The sequence below is a fragment of the Telmatherina bonti genome (assembly GCF_933228915.1).
Source record: "Telmatherina bonti genome assembly, chromosome: 9".
NCBI lineage: Eukaryota > Metazoa > Chordata > Actinopteri > Atheriniformes > Telmatherinidae > Telmatherina > Telmatherina bonti.
This window is the reverse complement of record NC_136627.1, coordinates 28,547,659-28,571,397: the sequence shown is the minus strand read 5'-3', so window position 1 is coordinate 28,571,397 and position 23,739 is coordinate 28,547,659. Positions and strand designations below refer to the sequence as shown.

Here is a 23,739-nt window from a genome sequence, read left to right as displayed (position 1 = left end):
TCTGCAAAACAACAACAACAACAAAAAAAAAAGTCCAAAATGAAATTTTCTTCCATATATTTTGCAAGTATTGAACCAATTTCCAAAAGCCTTGCATTTTAGAAAAGTACTATAAGAAATCAGTTTAGGTGCTGCACCTTCCAGCAACCTATGTCTCAGTTTAAGGATATACAGCCAAGAAGGTTAGAAATCTTAAATTGTATCGTACAAGTACCACTGTACAAGTACTTACATTGTATCGTACAAGTACCATCGCATGCAGGCGGCTGAAATGAGTTTCCTCTGCAGGGTGGCCGGGCTCTCCCTTAGAGATAGGGTGAGGAGTTCAGTCACCTGGGAGGGGCTCAGAGTAGAGCCGCTGCTCCTCTGCATCAAGAGGAGCAAGTTGCAGTGGCTCGGGCATCTGGTCAGGATGCCTCCTGGATGCCTCCCTGGTGAGGTGTTCCGGGCACATCCCTCCCGTGGAGACCCCGGTAGAGACCCAGGACATGCTGGAGGGATTATATCTCTTGGCAAATGTGGCTGGGGAGAGGGAAGTCTGCTCTTCCCTGCCTAGGCTGCTGCCTACACGACCCGACTCTGGATGAGCGGCAGAAGATGGATGGATGGATGAATGGAAGTATCATGACACATCTTTAAATTGCATAGGATATTACACCATTCCCCAATGTCCCAAAATCATCTTCCAACACAGCTTTTAAGAGGTTGATGGGGGAACATTTTTTAACATGAAGTAATAAAGAGCACATGCATTGATTCAAGCAAGCAAAGCTCACTGTTTGAGAAAGCTGCCTTTGTCTGGATGAAATAAAGCAAACAATACCTAAATGGTATTTTACCAGCAGGATCATAAAATCAGGGCAATCAACTGAAAAGGCCTCAAACCAAAAAGAACTCTTTATAATCAAGACATCAAACCAGTATGAAGAAGAAACATATGGGACAAGAGTCAAAATGAACATTGAACAAACAAAAGAGGAAAATCCATCTACTTTATAAATGTGTATCTATGCAACAAATGCAAAAATTCAATATGTCTATAAAGAGGTACTATAAAAAGAAATGAATTATCTTATTTTGTTAAGAGAAACTTTAACAAAGATGTTCCCAGTTAAATTGCAGACTTCTGCTATGTCAAATTCTTTATTCAGTAATTCAGTCAATACATCCGTATATGACTGCACATATAGAAACATTGAACCCCCTCAAGCTTTGTTACTCTTTTAGTGTTTGGGTTCACACAAAATACAAGTTATAAGGTTAGAGAATATGGTAACCATGGTTGGGCCAAAATGCATTCTTATTTTGCAGAGCTGTTATTATTTCATTTGATTTTTGCTGGTTGTCTTGGTTACTTGTCACAGCATCTTCGAAAGAAAATACATATAAGCGGTTCATATACAAAAGCCATAACTCATTTAATATGTTACATTTGTTGATGTTATGTGTAACCATAACACCTCTGCACAACTTGTGAAGTCATTTTCCACCATATTAAATTTCATGAAGAAATTGGAAGAAGTTTTTTTAAAAAAGTTCTTTTTTTTTCCCCTTAACTTTCAAACTTGAAATAAAATAATCTCAATAACTCTTTGATAGAGTACCGATAACCCTATCAAAAGCAAACATGGCAGAAAACCCGCCTACTTCCACATGAAATATCTGCTGTGGCAAATGAAAAGTATGTTACACATTCAGCTGTGAACCTAGAATTTTATGTTCGGGTTTGCAAGAGAGTGGCCAGATTTTATCAGAGCAGACATGAAGTAAACAAGGTAGTGAGTCTGTTCCTCTCTCAAACACACAGACTCACGTACACTGGGGTGGTCACATAAGAGATACATGAGATATAAAATATCTTTACATTGATAATCTGGATCACCAAGTGGAAATTTGTGATACAAATTACTGTAGATACTCCAAAGAAAGCTCATTTTTGGTTTGGAAATAAGCCCGTACTACACTTGATGTAGCAGTGTGGGCTTTATGGCTTTTCCCGATCGCTGTTCTGGTCTACTGTGTCGGATGGTGGTGGTAGACTGGATCCTTGTGTTTCACCACAATGACTTGTGTGGATAGTGCCACATTGGGGCAGGGGTCTGTTTTTGTCTGAGATGTATCCTACTTTACAAACAAAATCAGACATATCTAGTTTTTTATATCTTCCTGTACGTACAAAATAACACTGTATATTTAGCCACATTTTCATATTGCACCTTCAAAATATACAGGGAAATGGGTTTCCTCCGCAGGGTGGCCGGGCTCTCCCTTAGAGATAGGGTGAGGAGCTCGGTCATCCGGGAGGGGCTCAGAGTAGAGCCGCTGCTCCTTCGCATCGAGAGGAACCAGTTGAGGTGGCTCGGGCATCTGGTCAGGATGCCTCCTGGACGCCTCCCTGGTGAGGTGTTCCAGGCATGTCCCTCTGGGAGGAGACCCCGGGGAAGACCCAGGACACGCTGGAGGGATTATATCTCTCGGCTGGCATGGGAATGCCTTGGGATCCCCCCCGCAGAGTTGGCAAATGTGGCTGGGGAGAGGGAAGTCTGGGCTTCCCTGCTTACGCTGCTGCCCCCGAGATCCGACCCCGGATAAGCGGCAGAAGATGGATGGATGGATGGACCTTCAAAATCAACAAGCAACAATGCTAGAATCCCATCGAAATGGGTAAAACTCTAGTGATGTAACTTGGAGAGGTTTGAGCTTATTTTATAGTTTGTTTTCAGCTTGAGACTTTAGTCTAACACAGGGCCATTTAACTTGGTCCCAGAGTATTCTTACATCAACACACCTGTGTCAAATTAAACGGATCCAACAGATGATCAAGTTTTTCACAATTACTTGTTAATTTGAGTCAGGTGTGTTGAAGCAGGAATACAATGAAAACCTGCAGGACTGTGGTCAGCGTAGAACCAAGCTGAACAGCTTCAGGCTAGCATTAAGTTAGCCTTTCATAGCATTAGCAGCTTTACTAGCACAGGGACGGTATCTCTTCCAGAAATGTTCAGCCAAATGTCAACATTTTTAAGGATAATTAGTTAAAAACCATTAAAAAATGTATCCATGCAAATCTGAAAATTCTTTTTCTGTCCCTCTGCTCCAGTGACCTGTAAACCACCAGTGGCGGCATCTGGAGTGTCCAGCTGGGCTTTAGAGGTGGTCGGTGCTCCACTGGTGACCCCTCTAGCTCCGCCCCTGTATTGCGTCTCATTTTAAACTGAATTAAATGTTTAAAAAAAACAAAAAACAAAGAAAATGGATACTACAAGTCCTCACTGGACAGATGCATCATAAGATGCAGCTGCTGAAACAAAACAATGAATGCAGCAAAATGACGCAGCAAATTTTAGCTGCAGAAAAGAAACTTCACTTTGCTAAATTCTACTTGGCTCAACTTGTCGGCGCACATCTCAAGTGGTATAGAAAGGAACACAAGGAGAAGAATTACAAGTTGAGAAATGAAAGGAGAGGATTGGCTCAGAGCCCTGAGTGTTTATTTATTTGCCCTTCACTTTGACAGTAAGGTCCCACTGAGACAAAATGACTTGTCTCTCAGAGTCCTTGTCATAAAGTGCATTACAAGCTACACAAATAAATGGTACGATAATCAATGCATGGCTCAAGTTTCCACTTTAAGTAAATGAAAACAAGTTAATTAAATGAGTAAATGCTGAAACTTACAGTCAATCAAGTATTTGCTTTTCTTTCACTATGAAATATCCGTGTTGCCAGATCTCATGAGATGAAATGTTAAGAGAAAGGTCAAACAAAATTTTCTCTGCTTGATTTGATTAAAAAAAAAAAAATCCCTAAGTTCTGAACATTTTTAACTACAGACATACATGGAAATTGGTCATTTTATTTTTCCTATTGACCAACTTAAATCAATTTATTTTACACTGATGCAGTTAAGTTGCAAATACAAAAAATAGCCTTTTAAAATAAACCTGATGTCTAGTTGCACATCATCTAAAAGCCATGCATTCATCAAATATTGTGAGTATTTACTTCGGGATTATTGCAATAATGTTGCATCCCTCTTGTATCAAATTTCCATTAAAATGCTGATATGTGTAATTAGAAAGCTGCATTAGTTCTCTATTCACCAACTGGAAAATTATTGAAAAAAAAAAAATCCTCTGTGAAAGCAAGATCACAGGACGCATTTGATTGCAATAAAGGTGGTTTTATTGCAAACAGAACAACAAAACACAATCTACCACCCTTTCATTTGATTCTTGTGAGACATCAATCATTCAAAGTACATCATACAAAATCATTGGTCACAAACTCTCCCGAACAAATAGAAAATGCAGTGAAAACAGGCTTGCCCTCTATGTTACCTTGGACACTCATGAGATAAACTAATACTCTGTGAAAATGACAGACCTCATACAAAAAAAAAAAAAAAAAAGATTTTTATAATTAATCTTAATAATAATAAAAAAAAGCCAGCATATTTACACAACAATAATATTTTCTCTCAATCTGGCTTGCCTGATTTCCCAGTGAAACTTTTCTCAGTAACCAACGTGTTACATGTGTCCTTTTAAAGTCTGTAAGGCATGAAAATCAACCTTTAGTCTATTTTGATGCTTTAACAGCAAATCTTAAATATGAAGATGGAATACACATAAAAAGGGCAAATTTGCCCTATTTTTATTAGATCAATATCTTTTGCATCAATGCTTTCAGTAAGTGTCAGCTTCTAAAGTTTCTGTGCATCGCTCCGCCCATTAAGGCACCAGCTATTCAGTAGGGGAGACCAGAACAAACTGTACACAACCAAGAGAAAAGCTAATCCCAGACTAATCCCATCCATAATATGTACATGTGTATAAACATCGCTAATGGAAAATGATGAAAACTGTTGGCAGAAAACTACACAGGCAACCAGCTGGGAAGAGACCATAATAGAGGATAAAGAACTGTACAGAATAATTAAATCACTTCAACTCATTTAGCTTTAGTCAGTATTGAAATGAAGCTGAGGCTGATGGAAAGATTTAAAGCAGAAGAGGCATTTTTTGCATTGAGTGACTCTACAAAATAAGAAACTAAAGTTGTCAGCCATAAGTAAGTCGCCTTACTTTAAAAAGAAAATAAAAAAAAGTGCATGCAGACGCGAAGTGTCATATATCACACAGTTCGAGCACTTCTGTCGCCAAGTGTGATGAGGAAGGACATAAAAGTTGATTAAAAAGCAGGCGGTTTGAGGTGAGGATCGCTCTTTGAATGCGGGCTGCAGTAGCAGATGTGTGGTGACCGGGTGTGTATGTGTGTGTGTGTGCGTGTGGTGATGAGAGCAAGCTACGGAGATTAAAGCAGTTTATTCTAAGACATCTAAACCTTTGACTAAAGCCCTGCATGAGAAAACGAGGGTGGAGAAGTGCACCCAAAATCTATAAAACCCCTAATATAAACGAAGACATCAAAGTGTAGCCAACCTCCTGCAAGGATCCAACTATAATACACATAGAAGGTATTTTTTCTGGCAACAAACACCTAAAAGGGGGACTCTTTTAAAGAAAAAAAGGGTTAAGTTTTCCCTTTCACACGAGACTTAGCAAAAGGCCACTTTGATCCATGTATCATTCCTGAGGAAAGAAAACAGAGCATGAAGTGGAAAAGTGTGAGGTCAAATCAAGCAGGAAGAGATGAGATCACTCATGATGTCATTCCTTTTGTTTCAACTTAATTTCGCTGGATTTGTTGTTTGGAGGAAAAGGAAAAAAATACGTACATATATCTATGCCTCGGGGAGCCTTTTATACAGACAGCTCAGAGCCACACGGTTCAGATTTTCTTCACTCATGGATTAGGTTTCTTGTTTCCATGATCTCTGCATATCCTGAGAGGAGCCAAACCCCAACATTATAGCCTGTTCAGGGGTGACATCAGCTGCTCGCTCTGCTTCCAGCAAGAAAATCATCATACATCAAACTAAAAATGAAGGACCAGTTCGTTGTTTCCCCATTTCTTTGCTTGTTAACAATCCCGAACGACAGCGGAGCATCAAAACGGTTGCAGTGAAACGGTTGGTTTATGAAGCCGCACAATGTCAGCCGATGACAGCTGCTATATTCACATCTGGTATTTATAAGTCCTTACTTTGATCTTATGTTATAAAAACCTACAACAACCAATTGCTGTTGGTCTATCAGAGAGAAATTGTAGAATACCAGTGAGGAGAAAATGGGAAAGACAGCGACGCAGCCTGTTATCATGGCTAAGTGAAGAAGGCCAAAGGCCCGGCTGGCTCCTTCTGATGTTTACTGACAACTGTAATAACAGAACTGTTTGTCTAATTGCACGAATGTGGCTGGATCGACACATTTTGTAAAGCATAATGGTGTCTGGTTCACTTTATTATGAAACCTCTGCTTTAATCTGTCTGGGTCAGGACTTTTCCTGCTGCATCCGTTCTAGTATCTGTGGAGTAGTTTTTATTGGAGTGCCACAGTTCTGCATGTAATCATACATCATTTCAACAGTCACTTCTTTACACCACATCAGTGTTTTATTTGCATTGGAAGAATTAATCTTGTAGGTCATGTGGTGGGATTTAGCGTTGACTGCAACTGTTTAGAAAAATTTGCCAATGAAATGAGACTTTCATCAAGGTCTACACCACAAACTTCTTAATCTTTTGTTTTTGTAATAGAAAGTGAACTCCTGAATGCGGGCAAACTGGGGTGTAGGCATGGCTACTCATCTTCATTAGGGTAAAATGCCTTTAAATTATCATGGAAAAATCAAAGCCTCTGAACTATAGAAATCAATATAAGAGCAAAAAGACCAAACTGGGAGGAGATCAGGTAACTGCATTTTTTCCCCCCAAGATGCACATCACTTATAGTTTATACACTGACAAAGAAAAATGCACTGCTGATTTTAGCAAGATAAGAATTTTAATGAGGGGGCTTTGTATTAAATTAGTTCCCCCTTTTTTTTTTCCTCATTCTTTTTTTTTTTGTTTTAAACTATGTAAAAGCAACCTGAGATTGTGTGCTTTGTGCATTTGTAACAAAAAATATTTATAAATAAATAAATGCTGGTTGAAAGCCCATTTCTTGGATTACTACTTTAGGAACAGGGTTGTGTGTAAAATACATGTATTACTAAAGCTAAAAGTAAAGGTGTTTCCGCAGGGAAGGAGGCAGGTTTGCTACTTCATGACTGATGGATAAGAGATACTGCGAGTTTGCAACAGCCACAGAAGAAATGCACTAAAAAGTTTACACAAGGCAGTGTTTTTATGTAATGAACACCCATCAATCGGCTTGCTTTTCCCTTGGTTCAATGCCCGTGCCTTTCTCCCTTTTAAACACATGACTTTCCCTTTCACCCAATACTTTTGCATTCACAAAGCATGCAGTATCCTTTGTTTTAAATACTGGTTGCAGCCATGATGAACGTTTGTGTGAAAATGCTCTAACCAGTCAAAAGACCATTTCCCAAATGCCACAGACGTTGAGGTTTTATGGGAGCAGAGCTCAGTCAGTCAGGGTGTAAATACTTCACCAACAAGTCTGAACGCCTGACCTGTGACCTGTGGAAAAGACAGGTGCAAACACAAACAAGCAGAAAAAAAAAAAACCCAAAACAGAACCTCATTCACATCAGTCACAACAACTTTGTATGCCAAAGCAAACATGATAACATTACTGAGGCATTCCAGCTCATTTGTAGCGCTTCAAAATGCTACAAAAAGTATAATACAGTCCACAAACACATCCTTAAGGTTAAGTGGTTACAATCAAGGCAGAGCTGAGAAATTTCATTTATGCGTTTTTAACCCACAACACATCCTTCAGTGAAATATCTGTCACTTGTTGATTTTTTCCTCAGTCAGTTGTCCATTTCTTCTGTATCTGCATCTAGTCTCAAACATACCACTCCCTTCGTGAAATCACAGATCCGTCCATGTGGGACACATAGTCGCTGTCTGTACCATTGTCATAGCAGTCCTCCGGCAGGTAGGGGGAGCCGTTGTTAACAATGGGACTGTGCACAGGTGGCCCACATGGGTGCATGTTTTGGGTGTTGTAATGATCTGGGTAGTAGTTTCCCTCCTTGAAGCTCCTATTGGCATCCCCCTTGTCGGCCCAGTCATCCCTGTCTTTCCGCTCCGGGGTATAGTCAGGGTAAATAATGTCCCCACCTAATTTGGCTTTTAGCTCCTGGCTGCCTTTGCTCATTTTGTCCCCGTAGACCTCCTGCAGCTCATGCGGCTGCAGCACATCCAGCTGAGACTCCTTCTGCATGTCCGAGGGCCCCAGGTACTGTTTAGTGTAGTAGTCTCCTCTGAAGGTTCGGCGTTGGCGCATAAAACAAGCGCCCCCTAGGATCAGCAAGAGAATCAGGAACAGAACTCCACCCACTGCCCCACCAACTATAGTACCCAGGCTGCTATCAGGGATGGAGGCCAAGGTGGGGGAGGTGAAGAGGGCTCTCCGCTGGTCCACAGTTCCGGAGGTGTCGTGGAGGAATGAAGCAGTGGTGCTGGGGGCTGCAGTAGTGGGGGGTGGATCTGCAGAGCAAATGCGAAGAAAAATTTAAAACCAAAGAGAGAAGACAGCAAGTGGAGTGAGAAGTCATAAAGCGAAGGAGGAGAGAGATGGCACTTTATGTTCTGTAACAACTGACAAAGCAAGTGTGGCTGTTTTTTTAGATTAATATCCAGCAGCATCACTGTGAGGTGGAGCGTCGCGTTGACTCAGGTCTGTCGAACGCTGCTGCAGAATAAAAACGGCCAAATGAAAGAGACTGAACGAGGTTAAGTGCAAAATGTCAATGTGTGAGCAAGACAGTGAGACAGATAAGAGATGGGAGGACGTGCACTCATAAGCATCTGAGGGAGTGTGATTAGCTCTTCCGCCTTTCTCTCTAAACCCTGCAGTGGGGAAGTCATGTGAGAAGATGAAACGCTGCAGGATCGATGTGAGGTTCCTGCATCCGATGTGTCCTCCAGTAGTCAGTTCTTGTGATAGCAGCCAGAACTGGGGGGAGAAAAGAGCTCCAAGGAGCTCAAGGTCAGGGTAAGTACCGCTCTAATGACCTGCAGCCTCAGGTACTGAGAGCAGCCTGATAACATGAGTTTGATCAGTCTGCAGGCACTTCAAAGACCGGACCATATGGCCACATGAATTCCATTTAAGAAGAAGTCTACATCACTAAGAGGGTTGTCAAAGCCTGAATACACGTAGAGCTATAATGATTTCCACAACTGTGTGAGTAACAATGTAATTATGTGAAATTATACACAGTGTGTGAGCCTGAAGGATCAGGATGAAGCGAAAGCATGGGGGAGGATATGGGAGACGGATCAAAGTTAGGTAGCCGACATACTTGCAGTTACCTCTGTTAGTCAACATCAATCCCACCATGCGGTGGGACACTGCAGCCTCATGTAGGCCACGAGGCTCTGCAACCATTTAGCTGATCATCTGAGTGACAAGCTGCCAAAAATCACAAACTTGCAGAGACAACTGGGAATGTGTAACATCCATACAAAACAAACCCTGAAGGGGGAATGGAGCATTACTGAGGCCAACCTGGTCATCTCCACAGGGGAGAGAGGCAAGAGGCTGCATGCCCAAAGTCTGAATACTTGACAAGAGAGGCAAGATAATTGCTCAGTGCAAGTCCACCCTGGACAGGATGTCAGCTGTGCTTTCATTTGGAGTAGGACTCCAAAAGCAGAGCTGTACACAGATGGAGCCTGACAGACTGTGTTGAGACTCCTCCAGCCTTTTCCTCCCTACAGTGAGAAACCAAACAGACCGCGTGTGTTGGAGAAATATGTGTCCAAAAGCAGCATTTGCTTTGGTTGGAAACAGATTAAAAAGGAGCATGAAAGAAATGATTATAAAAAGAGATGCAGAGTTCTCAGGATCCATGTCTCAGCTTTATAATAATGAACATGAGCAGCAAACACAGAAAGACAGAAGAAGCAGACAGGAGCAGCTCAGCTTACCGGAAAGCATCAAGCCCAAACAAAAGGGAAGCCTGGCTGATGGATGAGCTGAGTTCAGTAGTTTCATCTATTAGGCGTTGAGTTAAGTTTATCATTTGAACACATTTGGTGAGCTTGTGTTGTAAACATCCAACATACTGCTGAGTAACAGATTTTATGAGGTACAAAAACAGAATTCAGTGTACTGCAAATCTGTGAGCAAAGTTCATTACATCCTTCTGTGAAACCTGACCTTAACAAAGCACAGAAAAAGGCTACATGCGTGCACATTTGCTGAACCAGCAGGGGTAAACAGCTTCTTCCTTATCCAAGACATCTAATGTTGCCAAAACCACAACACTGGAAACATTTGGTACCGATACTTTTTATCTACACTGCTGGCAGGAATGTGTGAAAAAGGATCCCGGCAGGGACATTTATATTTATATGGAGGCTTAGCGCCGCTACAAGTCTTAATCTGTGGCCTTTTTTTTCTCAAAATTTAATATTACACAAAAAAATGTTCAAAAGACTTGGATGTTGACTTTTATACAAATTCAGTTGAGCAGATTTATCTATCAATAAACCAGAAAACTGTGTGAAAGAGACAAATGTACCTTGTACCCAGAAGTTTACATCCTGGCTGCGGAGACCTATGTCATTCATCACTTCACAGCGATAGATTCCAGAATCATTGTGTTCCAGTGGGCGGTGGAAAGCAAGGCTATTGTTGGAGATCTCAATACCCTCAGGCATCAATCCATCCAACCTGAGCAGAAATTAAGCATGACAGATCATTCACTGTGCAGAAAGTAACAGAAATCTGCAAAGGAAAACGTTATACAACAAATAAACAGTAGTTTCATCAGACTCATAATGCAATGGCATGATTGCTTTCAAATCTAGATGATGACACAAAAGTTAGCATGGGCCCGTGTTACTCTGATGCATGAACTGTTTGGAATGTTTTATTTATAGCAGGGAGGCTTCCCAAATGGTGCAGCAGCACATTCAACAGCTCCAGTGTCCGGGCTCCAAAGTTATACTGGAGGTAATTTATAGCTGCAAGCTTCTTTGCTTTGCTTTGCTGCTACATTTAAATTTATTTAAACCCAGTATAGATCGTAAACTAATAGAGCCAAACTGCAGCCAAGCCGACATGTCACATCTTCTATTATTAGTTATACAAACATGCTCCACTTCCTGTGCTAATCAAAAACAAGAGTACAAATAAAGACTTATCCTCAGTCGTTGGGGTATCTTTCTAAAAACTGGTATAAATTGTAGCTGTAGCCAGCAGTTTATCTGACAGTAAGATATTTAGTTGAATTCTCGTGGCATTCCAGTTTGAGTGAAGAGTTTATTTTTTAACACATGATTTTAAAGCCGCTTTTTAAATGGTGCAGAATATGTGATGCAACATTAACTACAGACATCTTGAGGATAAATAATGAGTGTAAATTCACATTTCAGAACAACTTCATCACAATAAATGTTGAGTTAGTGCAGCAAAACAGTAAATGGAACCACTTGAAAGAAGCAGTAGTAGTCAGACAGCAACTTGAATCATTTTCCTGAATAAAAGAAAAACTAAAAAACCCCATAAGCTTCCAGTAAGTATAAGACGGGAAAACAATTACTTGAAACAAAAATTCCAAAGTGAGCGAGGGTTTGTTTGAGCCTCTTGTGATTTAGTCTTGTTAACTTGTTCTGGGATCAATATCAACAGCATGAATGGATGTTATGCGTGACAAAAGGTTACTTTTGTCAATATCAATCATTATTAAGAGGCAACGAAAGAAAAAGTCCACAAAAACTGAGCAGAGTGTTGATGATACTGACCTGATCCATGTGAAGCGATGTGCAGGTGGGTTGGCTTTGGCTCTGCAAGTGAATTTTACATTTGCCTGACCCACATACCAATTTTTGTCAGCTCCTTCGATCGTTACAGCTGGTGCAACTGTTGAACCGAAAGCAACATGACAGAATTATAGATGTGCAGAATTAACGATCAGTACATTTTTTTTTAAAGAATGCCCTTTTTTGGGATTTTTCCTTTTTTTTCCCCTCCTTTTACCAACTAGAAAATGTACTGTTTAATTTTCTTCACATAGACTAGGACTGAGCTGGTCACTTTGTTCCCAGCACCCTAATGATAAATGAGCTTTTCCAGAAGGAACAAAGCACGTATTATACGCACAGTAGTGAGCAATGACAAAACAAAGACTGTGCAGGACAGTAACAGGGTACAGGATCTGTTGGTTGAATCGAACCAGGAAAATAAACAAATGAGCCTGAGCTGGTGGGAAGTTAGAAAATGACAGACTCACTTAGATGGTAGATGAACTGCAGCTAATAATAAACTCTACTTGCCTCGCTGTGACATAGAAAAAAAAATAGAAACAAAGCCCGGTACATGTCACTGTAATAAAACACAGCAAACACCGACTTAGACATAAAATTTTTCATTTTGATTTCTCTGGAGGACAAATGAGGAACTCATTACTGGACGTGGGAAGATGCCTCCACTCTCCGTGTTTGCTGACCCCTTTCACACAGTTCAATGTCGAAATTGTGCTTCTTTTGCACTTAAAATCCCCTGCCTTTGCAATTGACATGATTTATTGAACTCAGAGCCTCTTTCTTACTGTAGTAACTTAGGTTTTTGTGTGTTTCTATCCACTGACCACCACAGCCTCCTATGACTTGTGCTGCTGTTAAACCTGATCAATATTTCATAGCATACCTTCATTAGCCTGCACTTACACAGAACAAGCAAAGGCTAACACACAGCTTGCAAAGGAAGTATGCATTTGAGACTCTGACAATAAGATGCTTCTCAAATAACCCTTTTATGAGTGAGGAGGAAATGGGAGTGTGCAGGTAGCAACAACATTTCGAGCGTCACAATTACAGCTAGAACAACTGTCATTTTTTAATATATTTGAGGTCCAGATTCTGTAGGTTTTTTATGTCTTTTAGCACTTACACTGAACATTTAGGGTGTAGGGTATTCTGAACTCCGTCTGAAGCGCCGGGTGGCGCACCACACAGGTAAGCGTCCTCCCCTGGGCGTAGCTCTGAGGTTTCCACATGTAGTGCACATGCACAGACGTGGTGCCGTTGGGCTCGTCCTGACTCTGCCGCTCAGATCGCCCGTACAGCTCTGTCTCCCAGAAAACCTCAGCGGCGGGGCGTCCACGCTCTGCTATGCAGGTGGCCACCAGTGACTCATTGGTGCCATCCAGGAGAGCCGTCGGGCCTGCAGACACGTACACCTTAGGCACCACTGTTTGCCAGAGAGTGGAAAGAAAGAGGAGGGGCAGAATTTAGAGACACTTAGAGACAGAGAAAATCACAAAATGAATATTGATCTTTTTGTGTATATGTATATGTATGAATAAATAATGTCAAGAGACCTCGGTGTACTTAACTCCCAAAAGAGCACAAACTGACTTCTTTCATTTCACCTACATACATTAAAAATTTATGAACCGTTCTAAAGAGTGATATGGATTATTTTCAGACTTATTTTATTGTTATTGTTGTGAGCTTGAGAAATGGTAATACAGCAGCAGTGCTATTAGTCTTACTATACAGCTCCTGTAAAGTTAATCAGTGCCTGAAAATAATCATAAAACCATAGAAAACGCTCAATCTGACGCTGCAGCCAACTCTTGTACCGTGTTTATATTTGACTTAGTTGTCAAATATAAACAGAGTCACTTGAGTCACCTTATGCTTCTCTTCACTTCAGAGCTGGGTTAATGTTACACCAGCAGCCTGAAAATGACTGAGGGTTTAGTTGTCACAAGGATTCTCAACATAAAACTAAAACATATCTACGTAAGTGGGATGTGACCAGAAAAATGTTACTCGCTGCCAGTTCAGCAAAGAAGCAATGCAGTTTATCTTACACTGCTCTAGACGAGGGAAAAAATGTCAGCAATGGCATTTTGTGGTATGTTTGTTTGGTTTTTTTAGTATCAAAGGAAAAGAAAAAAAAGAAGCCCGTCACAAGAGTCTGAAGAAGGGGGGAGGACATGCTGCAAGTGAAGTAAACAAACTGCATAGGTTGCATGAGGTTACACTTCTGGTTTGTTTGTTTTTTCTCCTTTGTGCTGCAATACAAAAACCTCTACAAGTCTGCCTTTAAAAACAACTAGCTAACAGCTGCCCCACCTAATGCAATGCTGATAAGTTTAAAGGTGATGCAGACAAGGCCATCACATCGGGCCATCCTTCTCCTCCAAACAGGAGGTCCAACAAGGCATTTAAATAACTATTAGCCCCCTCTTTTCCAAAAATAACCTGCTGTCTCGCGTACCCGTTGCAGGGGTGTGGACGCTATTCCCAGTGCTCCACCTCACATTCTTCACTCACGTCTCTCTGCCCCTCCTCACTGGGCTTTTAAAACAGTAGTTGCTCTATGTTGGGAGGCGAGCCGGCTGAAACATCAGAATAACTAAATCAGATAGACGTGTTAATTTGGAGTTGCTATGAAAAAGGGAGGGGAACTCTTTGGATGAGTGGAAATGTGTTAAGAGGAAACAGGTAACGATTTCCTTTCAGAAAACTGGCTGCATTGGCCCTTTCTGGTCCACATACACACTGATCCACAAATGCACACAGAATACTGACAGCAGAGTGGAAAGCTAAAGAAGCGGGATTCATCTGGATATTCAGTTGCCATGAAACATAGACAGTTTTTTCCAGCAAGACTTATCAACAGCAGAATAAAAAAGGTACTTTTACAGTTTTGGAGTGACTGTGGCATTATGATCTTAAAAACCATCATTTAAAAGGTACTATGTATGACTAATTTGGCTTTTCATTAGCAAAAGTCAAGTGTCACTTTCATTAATATGTATTTTCTCAAAGTCAAATCACAATTGCCTCCTAATAAAAGCATTCTCATAGCTCAGAATGAGTCATTTGTAAATACATGCAGTACAGTTCCCTATGGGAAAGTGTGTCCATGTTGCATCGCCATCTTTGAATAGAGTGGCTGAAAGGGGAAAAACTTGTTAGCCTTACTGGTTTTAGCTAAGAATCCCCATGTGTTGTCAGGGAGTGGGGGTGGGGGCTTCGAAGCTGATGTGGAGGTTGCAGCTTTCTGCTGGACAGGTAAGTTAAATCCATCTAACAGTGACGTTTATTTTGGCTTTATGATAGAAACAGGTCAGGTAGTCCAGACTTTATCCTCCTGTTTGAGTTGGGTATTTTACTGTTGCTCTCTATATAAAATAGCAGAGATGGATCATTTGTTCACCTACAGTGGAAAGACTCCGCTGCAACAAGTTTTGGTTGCTGTTAGTTTTCACATAAGTTTCACATCAGTTTTTCTTTGCATTTCATAATTTATTTCAGCTGATTTGTCAAGAATGGTGGGGGTTGATGTACTCCATCTAGTCGCATGATTTCACACGATGACATTAGTTATTAGCCGTAGCTTGGTACCAAATAAATGGAGGGCATCAATAACCAAAAAGACTTATGTGTTGTTCGGTACTTCATCCTTGTACAAGTGTCCTGACGGGACACTTGTACAAGTTGTTGACATTTTCACATTTGTGACCCTCCGCGGCTTCGGTAGTGGTAAAACATGCTTTAGAGGCGGCAGAGAGCACTACTCTGTTGTTTGCATTCAATTAGCGAACAGATGGGAGTAATTCTTTGACACAGGGGTTTTAAGGAAGAAAACAAGATTAAAAAAAAGAAAAAAACTAACAATATAAAAAACATAAATGGAGATTAAATACTTCCCAGTCAAACATTTGTTAAAATGACTGCATGTGAGAAGCAGCCAAACTATTGGTTGTTAAGGCTGAGCAGATAGTTTACAAAAACAAGATATTAGATCTATAGCAACATGCAAACAAATTATAGCTTGTGGGAAAGTCCAGGATCACTTTAACTGAAAGCAGAAATGAAACTTTTTTTTATAGAGACCCTGACACTCATCACATTTAAAGCAACTTAAAACCCTCTCGCACTAAATTTAATTGCTTAATAAAAGACAAAAGAAAAAAAAAAAAAAGAGTTTACCAGTTTAGCGACACACCCCGACACTTAAATGAATGCTGTTGTGGTTGTATCGAATTCCTCGAGTTTAAACACTGAAAGACTGCAGCAGGTTCGTTTCAGTAAAACCAACCTTGTACAACTTCATTGTGTGGATGTTTCATTTATAAGTCAACTGCGCAGTAGATTTCCGTTGAATGGTCAGCATTAAAACACAAAAGGTCATTGTAGCTCATGTAATTTGTATAATACTTTCCCCTCCCGGTTCCTTCCTACTTACACTTGATAACTTTTGCTTCGCACAAGCTACTGTAACAGAGTTCCTGTTAAAATGTTTTGTAAATCTTCATGGAAGACAAAGTCAGAAAGAAACAAAGAAAATAAGGAAGCTTATATACAGTATATGCTGATATTATATGTTTTCGTCTTAATCGTGTATGTTTGTATGTTTGTGTGTCATTCCTGATGTCAATGATCAATGCACCTGTTAATCATTACAACGGCTGCCGTGACTTTGGTCTATTATTCATGGGTTAGAAATGTTTAATTGCTTTATTTTCGCTAATTCAAAAGGAATGAAAAAGCAGTGATGTGCTTTTCATAATCCTCAAAGTATAACCTTGGATCAACCTAGGAATTTTGAGTTGAGATGAATTCCTTTTTCTTTTTAAAAGATAGAACTACAATATAGCAATGGTAGTTAGTAAATTTGCATGATCTCAGATAATTTACACCCAATTAGCTCATGGTTTTACATGAATTTGACATAATTTGTTCAGATCTAAAATGATATTATCTCAACTTTTACTTCAGGATCTATTTTTCAACTCTGAAATGGTCGGTTTCAGCTCTAGTCTTTTAAAAGTGTTTGAAGGTGCATCTGAATAAGACAACATTGTCACATTGGTAAATGAAAGAGGATAATACCAGACTGCCAAGATGGCATGTGCATCAGTTCAGAAAAAGAGTCCCTTCCTACAACTTTTAGACACAAAAAGCTCCATGATTCACAGGAAAAATAGCAAAGAGGAAGAAGAGGAGAATAAAGAAAACCCCCACATAAAAATATTTTCCACATACAGAAAAAGCTGTCCAGAGTTCCTCAGGGCAGTAACGGCTGTGTTACTGCCACCTTGTTACAGTCAGAGTAAATGTTTCATTGTGATCAGAAAGTCATGTTAAAAATGTGAGTCAAAACAAAGCAAATGAAGAGGCCATTTAGGGATATAAACCTGCTGACATTACGTCTTCTAATTGCAATGCTATTTCTCTAAGATAAACACCGGTGGTAAATGATATCTAGGAGAGAGCAGAGAACATGTATTTCTAAAACAATCCCTCCCTAATTACATCTGAATTGTAAAGGTGTGTTTGCATATGGGTGCGTATGTGTTTCTTTAAGCCCAAAATAGAGAGGACAGCTTGGTGTAACTGAACTCTGTAAGGTCTCAGACACTGTGGCTGTTGCAGCAGCACTTAATGTACCTTTCACTAGACATCAGAGTCTCCTCCTGTCTCTGGAGGAAGGCAAAAAGCTGCAGCCTACAGTGCAATATCTTACTCTCAGCACCGGTTCCTTTTTAAAGCTTGAAACTTATGCTGACCACAAAGAAAGGTCCTCGTTTTCAGAGGAGAAGCTTATGTCCTTAAGGTGACAAATCTCTTTCTACAGATAATGCACAGCCTATACATCAATAAGCAGGGATCAAACACTGAAATTCTCATCAGAATTTCATCAGATTGGCACGGTTACATCTAAGTAGCAATAACAACAAATAATAAATAAAACATCTTTGTATGGTACAGCTTTAATTTATTGATATTTTTCTTGTTCTAGCAAATAATTGATAATGGTAAATATGCAGATCCAGAAAAATATCATTTGTCATTCGTGCCCTTGTATGGCAGTTTGTGTTGTTATTATTATCAGCAATGAAATGTAAAGAAGTAACATCATCCATCAGCAATCAACACTACGCTGAGGAAAAGAAATGAAAATGGTAGCTTCAAGACCTGTTCAACACCTGAAACCTTTTCATGCAACTTGGGGAAATCCAACAAGATTCACTCTGTATCACACCCTGCAATTAACTTGTTTTACAGTTACAAGCTGAGGCAGTTTGAACTTCCTGCATCCACTTTATAAGGGAACAGGATAAAATGGAAACTCATTGGAACACTGAGGCGAACATTTCTGAGAAGCTGTGATGAAGATGGGTCAAACCAAAGCCTCTCAGAAATGTTTCATAGTAATTCTGAACTGAATGAGATAAGTGAGGCCGCACCACAGCAGCATCTCTGCAGCTGCTAAGTCCTGCAGTGATGTAAATGTACATGGCATCTTTCCAGGTCGTGGTTTAAATGTTAGGGGGCTACAGGGAGCAGTTTATTTCTCCAGAGCAACACTTCGTGGTCACTTAAGCTTTGCTTAATCACAACAAACAATACCCCTCGCTGAAAAGTGAGATTAAAGGACAATATGATGAAGTCTGTAAAGACAGAAGAATAACAGAGTTATACTTTACCTAATACATTAACATAAGTTGATGCTTGTGTGTTGCCCAGAGGAAATGTGGCCACTTTGCAGGTGTAAGTCCCAACATCTGCAAATCCAACTCCTTCAAGGGTAATGGTGGCATCTTGTATCGAAGGGGAAACAAATGAGATGCGCTTGCCATAATCTACAGAATATGAGGTCCCGTACTCGGGATTAAACACTGCCAAGGTAATGGTGCCTGAAGGAAGATGGCGTTCCCAGGAGCTCTGTGTGAGACTGAGGTTGGAGCCGACTTCTATTCTGCAGCCAAGTGTGATGCTCTTCCCCAGCACTGCATTCACTTTCTCAGAAACAACCACCTGGTTACTGCTAACACCTGCAAAGAGAAAAGGACAAAGATGACATTTAGGTTAAAAAAAAAAAAACATATATAACAGAACATCATCGCTGCTACTGTAATTAAACAGAAGGATGCTTCTGAACAACAAATAATAAGATGTTCTCTCAGATGAGATCATATTCACTTCAAGAGAGAGGGGGATGAAAAGGGAGAAAATGTATGCTCGTAAAGTTAAGCAGCTAAACAAAAATGTGCACTAACATTATTCTGGTCTTCTTGTGGACACATTTATTTGATACCACATTTCCTCTGTGTCTCTGTGTGTGTGTGTTCTGCTTTCCTTCTTAACAAGCTGCACACTTACACCACAGGACACTCAGACTGTTCCTCCTGCCAATTATCAGAGCACCTTTTAGAAAAGCATGAAAAAAATCTCTGGAAAAAGATGAAACAAAATCAGCAACTTTCTTTTTATTCCTTATTTTTTATGAGGCTCCTAATTTGACTCAGGGCCCAACCACAGGTTTTCTGAATGTCTTACAACATGCAAGTTTGGCTTTGAACATTTATAGCTGTTTGAATGCCAAAATCAAGGACTGACAAGAAAAGCAGTAGTCCCAGAATAAAAAAAAATATAAACTTAAAGTGTAAGTAGGGGGGATTGTGTGGTCATGCATAATAATGTAAGATAAGATAAAATAAAATAAGATAAGACGAGATAAACTTTACTTCTATGGTGCTTTTCATTGACACAAGGTCACAAAGTGGTTCACAACCATAAAAACATACAAAACGTGCAACTTTTGGAAAAACACAACAGTGTAAATACACAACAGTGTCACGGAGTCTAATTGGAGCTAAAATGCAAGGTTTTAAGAGGTTTTTAAAAGCATCTACTGAATCCAGAGAGCGCAGATCCTGGGGAAGCTAATTCCAAATACGGGGAGTGACAGCTTTAAAAGATCAGTCTCCCCGGGTTTTAAAACGGGTTTGTGGGACCATCAACAGGTGTTTCCCGGTCGACCTCAGCCTTCAAGCTGGACTGTAGGGCTTAATTAAGTCCTCAATGTAACTAGGGCCTTGTCCACATAGGGCTCGTCAAAGTAAGTACCAAGAGTTTAAAAAGAATACAATATATTTAACCGGAAGCCAGTGAAGAGACTTTAACACGGGTGTGATGTGGGCTCTCCTGCTGGTTCTAGTCAAAAGCCTCAATGCTGAGTTTTGCGCTGTCTGAAGACGAGCCAGTGCTGTTGTGTTTAGTTATGTGAATACGCTGTTGCAGTAGTCTAATCGCGACGACACAAATGCATGTATAATCATTTTGAGCTCTTGCTTAGACACCATTGATCTCAGCTTTGCAATATTACGTAGTTGTGACTCTAAATATGAAATCAGTTGCTTTGCTGACACCTTTTACAACATTTTAGCAAGGAATGGCAGTTTGGAAATTGGCCTGAAGTTCTTAAGATCTGATTTGTCCAAGTTAACTTTCTCGAGTCTTGGCTCCACAATAGCGTGCTTAAATGAACTCAATATGCCAGAGAAGAGCAACAGGTTAAAGGGATCCTATTCTGGTATTTCAAGTTTTCTGAGCTTTCTACAGTGTTACAGTGTTGAATCCTCATCAGACATGTGAACGGCACTGTTTTTTATCACCTAAACGCATGTTTGAGTTTGAGTTTGAGTTCCAGCACTCTCTCCGTTTTGTTTCCATGGTGACGAAAAACGCGTTGTTTTAGAGAGTTTTTTCTACTTGGAAATCCTTGTGACGTCCCGGGGGATAAGGTGTTTGGTCACCTTCTACTGGTTAACAAGGGCATCTACAAATACATCAGGCGGGTGGAAAATGTCGGATAAAGTTATTTCCAACGATGGCTGGTGAGTTTACCAAAGAGAGACATCCTGCTGCATTCATTGCTGTGGGTTGCTGTTTTCCACTTCGTTTTCAGGGTCTGATTCAGGTTCCAACATGTAGGGCTGTATGCTATGTGTTGACATTGTATTTTGTTTTTTTTATTGAGTTTATATTAGCCTAATCCTTCTGTTTATGAGATGTTACTGCAAAAGCAGTTGCTGTGCGCGCTCCCGATGTAGTGCAGTGGCGGGAGGCGGGGCTTAATGCGGAAGAGTCTCAATCCACTCGTTTTGCCCACAGGCTGATCTGACAGCCTATGGAGAGGGTCGGTCTGAAGTAAATAAAGCGATTTGTGACAATAACTCGATCAATCCCAGCCCTTCTGGTCTCAGAAATAAAAATAAATTAGCCTAAATGTGCATAATAGTTCCACTTTAAACATTTTGGTCACCCAAGGCCCAACTGTGTCAAAGGCATTGAGAAAATGCTTAAAAGCAAGTACATCCACCGAACTGGAAGGTTTCATTGTAGCTACCAGAGCTGAGATGTCTTCAAATGACACAGGATTAAAAGAAGACCAACTTTGAGATGGAGTTCATCATGGGCTGAATTACACAAGGAAGGTGGAAGGATCTGAGCTTTTATGTCCTTGATCTTATTCGTGAAGAAGTCCAAATATTCATTTCTGTCAGTATCCCAAAACACAGGGACAGCTGATGAAGTAGGGGACACAACTGAATTTATGGTGTCAAAAAGCACTTTAGGGTTTCTCTTGATAGATGCTATCAGCTGGGAGAAATATTTGGATCTTGCCTCCTTAATTGGTTCATTTAATGAGATCAAATCCCTAAAATGTATTCTATGAAGCTCTAGCTCAGTGGATTTCCAAAGACGCTCAATTTTTCAACATAGCTTTCTCATATTATGAATATTATCGTCAATCCAGGGACATATTAGTCTTCTGGTGACATTACCAGATTTTATCAGAGCAACTTGGTCTACAATGGAAACGCAATGAGAATTAAAACACTCTACAAAGTCCTCAACATCAACACAATGCTTAAGAACAAAGGGATCGAACAAGGCACATAATCTATCTCCTATGCTTTCTGTAATGATCCTCCTCTGCTCTCAGAGGAACAGGCATGGGCTTGAGGGGAACATTAAGATAAAAAACACACAGCGATGATCACTCAAATAGACATCCTCCACACAAACATTTTCAACATGTAGGCCAGTGTAAGACAGTGATCTGTCAAAAGAGAAAAGTCAAAAGTTCACGTAAAATCAGATGTTTGTTGTTTTGTTTTGTGATTCTAAAACTACTTGAAAATCTATGTTCAACCCTCCACTTTGCATGTTTACAGCTTTGTAGTGCAGCCTTCTCACGCAGCACATGTTAGGATAACCTGTGATTCTAATAAGTGTGATCATGGGATGGTGTCTGTCTTGGTGTATCAGTTTTGTTATGGACTGGAATTTGTTTAGGCTGTAGGCAACCTTACACTGCAATTTCAGTGAGGCAACAGTCTCCTGTGGCCCTTAACGGGGTAAAGTAGATACAGAAAATGGATGGATGGTTGATTATATTAGGCTGAAATGTACTGTAAAGAGAGGGAAATCATCTTACTTCAAATTCCACAAATCAATCAATCAATCAATCAATAAACAAACAATCAACAACAATAACAACAAAAAAACACACTAAATGTTGGTTTCTGAAGGTAATTTGACAGTGTTTCCTTGCCCATAATATTCCCACGTCACATGACTCTGGAGTGGTCACAGGTGTTTTAATTCAGCTCTCACTCTGTATGGTATTGATGGAAACACAACATCTGTGTGCACATGTTAGTTTTTACTAACTTTACTGCAGTTGGAACTAGACACAGTTTACTTTTATTCAAAGTAACATCTTACATGGAGTGCTCTAAAATTGAAAACAATAAGTCACAGGAACAAAAAGGAGACGATCAATTTAACCGTCTGCAAGACAGCTGGCAGTTCACTTTCAGCTCACTGTGTAGGGCTGACCTCTATGGTTCATTACAAATTATAATGTTGTCATAGTTACAGGCTTGTCTGCTGGAAGGTGGTAGTGTTACTGGTGAGCCAAGTTGTACCTTTAAGAGCTTTAAAGGTAAGCAGTAACTCACTACAACTGACAATAAGAAATGATTTAATCTGTGTGTTTTAGCGGGTTCATATCTGATTAAAAAAACTTGCTTTAAAAATTCTACTTTGGTGTAAAAAAAGGGGAAAAAAGGATTTAACAAAGGATGTGAACATAGGCATCAATAAATAGCGCTCCTTTCTTTATATGGTATTGAATCGGGACACTATTCTGATTTGGATCACAGCAATCCCAGTCATAGTGTAAGTGCCAATAACTCCCACTCCGAGTAATCTACAGATCACCACGTGCAACGTGGTTTAAGTACAACAACAAAAAACTTCCAGCTTGGTGTGAGAGACCATATCTTGGAAAACTAACCTGAAATAAATCCTAAATTGCAGGTTGGGGCTACTGCTCGGGATGAAAATAAAAATCCCTCCAAGTCTGTTTTTGTCCTCTTTTTTCGTGGGAATAATCATAGATATGACTCATTGATATGAACACATGCTTATTTTTAAGAGACTGTGCAAAGATTTACAACTCGGCTCCAGACTTAATTGTAGAGTACACCCATATTAAACCTTATAAACTAATGTGCTTCTTAGAAAAATGTCAGATGTTGATGAATGTTGATTTCATTCAAAATATTCAAACAGGGCACCTCAGTTTTTTTAACATGGTTGCTGTGAGAGTAAACTATATTTGGGAGCTATAAATTTCCACTTTGTACGTAGTCTCGGATGTGTATGGAGTAAAGCTTATAAAAGTGGGCCGCTGACTAGTATTTCAAGTCTTTGGCATGAATGTGAGTGGTAAGCCACAGCAATGCTATCATGGTTTGTGAGCAATATAGCCAAGGAAGCTGAAGCTCCCTGTGCTCCATTACGTCCCCTGTAATTTCAGTGATTACACACACACACACACATACTGCGCATACAGGCAGAATTTC

General features: G+C 40.1%; 1 protein-coding gene across 1 annotated transcript in view; it reads right to left on the bottom strand.

The window, feature by feature from the left end:
- Window positions 1-4,184: 4,184 nt before the first annotated feature.
- Window positions 4,185-23,739, bottom strand: part of nectin3a (nectin cell adhesion molecule 3a) — a 34,721-nt gene continuing 15,166 nt past the window's right edge. The window contains exons 2-6 of the mRNA XM_079245786.1: window positions 18,505-18,852; window positions 12,945-13,244; window positions 11,798-11,915; window positions 10,573-10,724; window positions 4,185-8,530 (exon numbers count right to left, since the gene is read on the bottom strand). Coding sequence (XP_079101912.1) covers window positions 7,884-8,530; window positions 10,573-10,724; window positions 11,798-11,915; window positions 12,945-13,244; window positions 18,505-18,852 — 1,565 coding nt within the window. The 3' untranslated portion in view covers window positions 4,185-7,883. The remainder of the gene's footprint in view (window positions 8,531-10,572; window positions 10,725-11,797; window positions 11,916-12,944; window positions 13,245-18,504; window positions 18,853-23,739) is intronic.